Source organism: Asparagus officinalis, chromosome 7, assembly GCF_001876935.1.
Source record: "Asparagus officinalis chromosome 7, Aspof.V1, whole genome shotgun sequence".
NCBI classification, from domain to species: domain Eukaryota; kingdom Viridiplantae; phylum Streptophyta; class Magnoliopsida; order Asparagales; family Asparagaceae; genus Asparagus; species Asparagus officinalis.
This window is the reverse complement of record NC_033800.1, coordinates 92419563-92426403: the sequence shown is the minus strand read 5'-3', so window position 1 is coordinate 92426403 and position 6841 is coordinate 92419563. Positions and strand designations below refer to the sequence as shown.

The 6841-nt window shown below is 39.3% G+C and overlaps 1 protein-coding gene across 3 annotated transcripts in view; it reads right to left on the bottom strand.

Moving 5' to 3' along the window:
* The window catches only part of LOC109848961 (phosphatidate phosphatase PAH2-like), a 30381-nt gene extending 23756 nt beyond the window's left edge, over nucleotides 1-6625 (bottom strand). For 2 of the 3 annotated variants that reach the window (XM_020418700.1, XM_020418699.1), the window contains exons 1-4: nucleotides 3923-6621; nucleotides 3101-3681; nucleotides 2932-3005; nucleotides 92-176 (exon numbers count right to left, since the gene is read on the bottom strand). In XM_020418700.1, the coding sequence (XP_020274289.1) occupies nucleotides 92-176; nucleotides 2932-3005; nucleotides 3101-3681; nucleotides 3923-5999 (2817 nt within the window). In that variant the 5' untranslated portion in view covers nucleotides 6000-6621. Of the gene's footprint in view, nucleotides 1-91; nucleotides 177-2931; nucleotides 3006-3100; nucleotides 3682-3922 lie in introns of all 3 variants that reach the window. The other variant, XM_020418701.1, reaches the window with a different exon arrangement.

Genomic DNA, 6841 nt, shown 5'->3' with positions numbered 1-6841 from the left:
ACACCCCTGATTATGATTCATAAATAATGTTCGAACCATGAATATCAAATGTGAAAACTATCATGAAATGCTCATGCTAAATTGTTCAAACCTTAATTGCTGAGAACAAATGTGCAACACCAGTCTGGGACCAATCTTTACCAACCAGAGGCATAAACTGACCAAGAACATCTGATCTGTACATAAATGCAAAATAAAAGGTAACATTTCATACAGAAGACAATGACAAAACAATAATAATTTAACATGATAGTTGCCCAGAAAGGAATATGATGAATAGTGCACATAAAATTCAATGTGACAAAGCACTAACTGTTATCCAAGACAGTTTCATGCCCAACTCGCATGGTTAATTGGTTATGTGGACCAGCTCAGTGTTTGATACTACATGGATGCTGGGTTCAGAACATACCTGATCTGTTTATTCCTAACTGGGTCAGATCAAATTTAACCTGAGACAACTACCTGAGCTAACGTCATTGCCACCCTATTGAAAGTCTCCTATTAGAGAGTTAGAGTCCCACCCACACAGCATCACTTTCAAACAAAGGACCTTGGCCTTCCAAGTTATTTCCAAGGTATTGAAGTTGTTCAATCCAAGAAAGGGATAATCCTCTCTATGTAGAAGTATGTTGGATATGCGATGCAGAGGACAAAGGTATGCTGGATATGCCATGCAGAGTAAACATGTCAGGATGCATAGGACTAGATGCTCCATTAGATCCGCATTTAAGTTGTTACAGGCCAAGAATCATTGGGAGACCCAAGAATTACTAGACAATAGCCCAACCAGATATCTCATACCCAGTGGGTGTTGTCAGTTGATTCGTATCAACCCCGCGAGAACGAGCTACTGGAATGTTGTACTATAGATAGTTTGTTATTTGAAGGGTACCACGGGCAAAGGACTCATATATTCAGACTGACAACAATGGAGTGACAGGTTGAGGCAGGACAATCGTGGACTATCGATTAAAAGCCAATAGGATTGATTGGGATCTTTCTTGTTAAGGAATTAGGTAGGACTTATTTAGGATTTGATTTTTATTTGCTTTGGGAGTTCTTTCTGATTTAGTTAGAATTTGCTAAGACTTGCATTCTTTTTTTCTTCTTTTTTTGCTATTATTCGATCAAAGCTGCTAACACAGGACAGGAAGTGACATTGCAGTTTGCTCTCTACAAATCAATGTGTTTTATGTAATTCCAGGCATGAAGAAAGTCGCTTATCATTTGTTTCCAATTGCTAACACTCTATGGGTCTTGAATAGTGATATGGATTGGATTCAGTTCACTTGGAAAGCTTGCAATTGGAGAATGCTGACTGTTTGGTATACTTCCAGTTTGATAGCCAATGGTTTTATGCAAAAATTCAAGAGATTAGCTCTCTATGTGTTTCAGTTGACATGTTGTAGCAAGAGAGAAACCTTTGAGCACAAAGCTCAAGAGATGGATATGCTGATCAGAGTTATTAAAACTTCAATCTTGTTGATGTCTTTAATGGTGATATACCTGATGATTGTAGGAGAAGAATAGAAAATCTGTAGCTCTTTTATTTGTTGTCCTTTCTTAGCTACTACTGTAATTGATTGTAATCGCAGGTGTCTTTACCCCTGTGTAACTTGATGCACTTCAGCTCCCCATTTGGTGAACGAACAAAGCTCATTTTCATTGACCCAAAAAAAATATATATATGATTTGGCTAGGGTTTTGATTTGTTGCCTTTCATGATTGTGTGCTTTTCTCTTCTATGAAAAAATGAGTGATATTCCATGAGGAATAGACCATGATGAACGCAGGAAGAAATCTGAATATTTTCAAGCATGTCAATTGCTTCTTGCCTTGAGCATGTGAAGTGCTTTGGCACGTGCATTGTCTCCTTGGGTGTGAAGCTCATAGGTGTGAAGCATCTCTTTTAGGCGGTTGTCAAGCCCTTGGTTATGAAGCCTATTTAACAAACTCTTCTCATTTTAGTTCTACATTTAGAATGAAGCTCTCACCCCATCCCCCATCACTTGATATTGGAGCCAAAAAGACCCATCATTTTAGCTTCGACATCAACAATACAACAATTTAAAAGTCCATTAATGATATCCAACTTTAAACGTCGAGGGTGAGTTTTCTCCAAGAAGGGGAGATTTGATGCAGGATGATAGTGGACTGTCGACTAAAAGCTAACAGGATTATTAGGATATTTGTTTTTAAGGAACTAGTTGATGTATTCTTTTAATGTGAGGTAGGATTTATTTAGGATATGATTTTTATTTGATTTGGTATTTACTTCTGGTTTAGTTAGATTTGATAAGATTGCAATTTTATTATGTTAGGATATGATTCGGTTAAGATTTTTAAGGAACAAGTTGAAGAGCAAGAAGCAGAGTGTGATTTCCAGGTCAAGTGAATCGGAATATCCAGTCACGACCAACTTTATCTGTAAGTTGATCTGGATTGATCTGGATGAAGGATGTTCTCGATGAGCTTGAATTTATCTAGCTTCTCTAATTCATCCACTCATCAGCTTGCCAACTTACTCACTAAGCCTCTTAGTGTATATCAAGTGAAGCTCATCTGTGACAAGCTGGGCATATATGAGATATATATTCCAACATGAGGAGCGAAGATAAATGTGTAGAAACACTGTATCACATGGTGCTAGATATGGGGTCATGTCATTTGACTGGAAACACTGTATCAACCACAGGGTCCTAAATATCACGTGTAGATGCGATATATCACGTTGTACTAAATGTGAAATCTATTTATTATGAATAGGACTCAAAGGGAAGAGTGTAATCAAGCTTTCTCATCCTCTCCCTCTTCCTCACATTCTCTCCCTCTATTTCGTAGGAGTCGTCTACAATCAGAACTCAGTCGACAGATATATTAGCATAAATGAAATCAACCAATTTTAAACATAAAAAGCCCAGAGTTTACTTTGTAATTGTTCCATCAACATCTGAGATAACTATTCGTGTATTCCATTTCCATAAATATATCCTAGCATCCACCTGTAACGGATATTGATGTCAGCATGCAGGACAGAAAGGTATGGCATAGAGTCAAAGGTAAACCATGAAAAGAGAAAAAAGTTAAAAAAATGAACCTGTTGCTGCCCAAGCATTGCAGTTGAAAAGCTGAAGGTTATCACGTTCCGACCTTCTCTAAGATTCAATGAAGCAAGGTCCTCAGAACTTGGAGTAAGTGACCGCACCTTCTTCTTTGTACGTTTGTCTCTTTCTGTATCGTCATGGCCAATTGAGCTTCGACTTCTCAAAGGAGTAACATTCACATTTTCCTGGATTTTACTTTCTGGAATAGACCGCACAGTACTTATGGTTTTCGACTTCTTTAAACTGAATGGCCATAGTCTCCAGCTTCCTCCAGATGGAACTATAGCTCCTGACGAATCATGACTGCTCTTCCTCTCATCTTTGTCCACAGCTATCATACCTTGAGGTTCAAATATCTGTTCCTGACCAAAACAAATTGTTCCCAAAATAATAGGTGCAGCTGCATCCCATGGAAAATAACGACCTCCAATTCTGACAATTAGCTTATCATTCTTCACAAGGGACGGGCCCAAAGTAGAAAACTTTTCAAGGTTCACCTTATTAGCGTCAAATACTCTCGAAGCAGCATCAGCTCCCATACCATAAAATAACAAGTCTTTGCAGAGGGAAAGCTCTGTGTGAAGTGTAGATACAGGACAGCAAGAAACAAGAAAATGTCAAGCAAAAAGTCAAAAAATCCCAACACCTGAACTATATCTTCACCACTTTTGAAAGATGATAACTTTGTTAAGTTCTCACTACAGAGATTCAGCAAAAGAAGACTTTGATGCATTTTTCAATCCCAGAAAGTATATGTGAAAGAAAAACATGAAGTGTATTCATTTATCAATTACGAGAAAATATAATCCACTTACCAACAGTAGGATTGATTGGACTGGCGTTTCGGTCTTGCTTGTTCTCAGAATCAACATCTGCAACAGCAGCTTGAAATTCATGGATGTCTTGTTTTACGTCCCTCCCAGAATCTGACAACTTCGCAAAGCTAGACATTTCATTCTTCAGCAAATCTTGCTCATAACTTCGCGGACTAGAATCTAATGAACAGCTTAGTGTACGAAGAACATTGGAAGTTTCAAGATCATGGATTTTAGAGCGGATGATAGGTAAAGAATTTGTTGACAGTTCAGTTTCTCCGGACTGCAGTGTGCTTCTGGGAATAGCCACTGGACTACTCTGACTTCCTGACACGCTTTCAAAGCAATCTTTTAGATTTGCATCGTTCAGCTCATGTTCATCTCTGTCACCTTGAGACTTCAGCAATGCACTTTCATCTGTTTCTGATGATGAATTGCTGACTTGTACCTCAGGATTGACCTGTTGAATAGCAAAACTGTCAATATCACTGAACTGGAATTGCTCGTTATTCAAACTCTGTGATAGTGAGAATCTGGATTCTTCTTGGGAAATATTGAGCCTGTTCTGATAGCATGATTCTTCATGTTCATCTGAGCTAAAGGGAAGTTTGATAGCTTCTCTCTCTTCATAGTTGATGACGGTCTCAGAAGAACAAGACTTTTGGGGAAACTCAACATTAGAACCATTTCTTTCTGTATCCTGAGAGTCCTGACAGACAGATGAAACCTCCACGTTAGATAACTCCAAGTCTTGACTAGGGCTTCCACCATTACTTTCTCTGTCTGTGGCTTTATCTGATTTTGGCTTTGAAGGTTCTTCACATATATGCTCACTTGTATTAGAGGTAATTTCGGGATATTTTTGCACTGGTCCACCCCCTCCAGAGGAAAGATCCAAAGTATTGTTAGTTTGCGTGGAAAAATCAAAGATAGCAGTCGAGCTTTCTAATGCCTCCATATAACTAAACGATCTAACTTCATTTTGTTCCCTACATATTTCTTCTGGTGCAGACACTGTCTGATCATCTGCTCTTGAATGAGGAATTTGTGCCTCATTGGTGAAGTTGTCATGAACAGATCTGTTTGATGATATATTGTATTCATCAGATTCCACCATTACCAATTCAGAAACCAATTTACTGCTATCACCCAAATCACCAGGTTCCATGGTGTAAATCTCTACGACTTCCTCATGGGTTCTCGAAGTTGAAGTTTGGGTCACAAAATGCACTTCTCTTACCATCTTAGGCCGATGATTATCGCTCAAGTTTTCATTAATGGAACCAACTGATCCTTTAGCAGAATCCTCAATAGTTGAGGGAGGATTTGGATCATCAACAAGGTTGTTAGAAGCTACCACTGGGGAGTTAGAAATTACTACTTCTTCAAAATGCTCTCTGCTTAGAGTAGTTGTAGGCGAACTATCATCCGTGTGCCCGTTATGAGAACTAGCCATTTCATTTTCGACAATGCACGCATCAAAATCCCTTCTATCATCGGTTCTAAAGTCATTTGATTGAAGATTAGTCGACCACTTAGTATCTAATAGATTAGCTGCTATTTCTGCGCTCTCCAGTGAACTAACTCTATCAACATTTGCTCCCGAATCATTTCCCTTCATTGACTTATTCCCAAACATAAGCCCAAATATCCGAGCCCTCCGTGAGTTCGTCCTCGACACGACCTTCCCATTCCCATTCTCCAGAGTCACAGTTTTTTCCCTCACACTTCTCACCTTTTCATCAACTTCATCTCCCGACGTAGATGGAGATATTTCAAAATCCTCCCCTTCTTCCGTAGAATCAGAATCCTTAAGAAAGTAAGCCTCTCCTCTGGGATCTAAGTACATATGAAACCCAGCCTCAACTCCATTGACACAAATGGTGACAACCTTCTCTGTTGTCCTTAAGACTCCTTGAAATTTACCGAACCGAACATACCATGGCGATGATTTGAAGCTCCCATCTTGCTGCTGGACTACGATAATATCTACAGCTCCTCCAAAAGGGTGGAAAGGGCCGGAAACAGTGTAAACCCCTCTGGTGATGTAGCTGCTGAGTTTCTCTACTGCATACATCTCCCCAAGTTGCAGTTTTTACGGCAACCCGGATCATAAAACTTCGGGTATAAAAAGAAATACTCTCAAATACATCAACTGTCCCCAAAAGCCCAGATCAGAAGCAAACCAAGTTCTAACTAAAGATTAGATTTTGGCCACTACCCAGATCAGAAAAAGAGTCCAAACTCCCAAATCTAATCTCAAATTCAAGAAAATTCTAGGATCGAAATGAGCCAAGACTGCAATTCATCAAAACCTCACCCCCACCCCCACCCCCCAAAAAAAATTCGGGAACCACCCAGTCAGAAAACAATCCTAAGTTCCTAAGTTCGGAAGAAAAATTCACGTAGAGATAAATCTTCAGGATTACCGATTGAAAGCCTCGTGCTTTATGAGGTTGAGATGAGAAGCCCGAAGCGCGAAGCGAAGATGCGAGAGAGATGACAATGGACTAGAGATGAGAAGGAGAGCTGCGGAATCGAAGAATATTCGAATAAAATTTCGGAGAATGTTGAGAATATCTGATCTAATCTAATAATTGCGGCGAAAAGGCATCGACAAATTGAGGAAAAATAATTTTGACTTTTTCCTCTTTTATTTCCTCATCAAAAAGGAAGGCGGCTGGAGTGCGCCAAACGGACGAGGTGCGGGCGACAGGCGGCTAATAAAATATCATGCACGTTATTTTCTCTCTACACTGTTTAGATATTAGCTATTACTCCCTCAAATCTCCAAAATTACATATGAGCCTCTCAATCTTTGAAATGGCTCGGTTAATTTTTCAGTTACTCCTTGAAAGTATGAGTTGGATTAACCAACACCCTCAAACATCAAATACCCCTCAAAACATGATGGAAGCT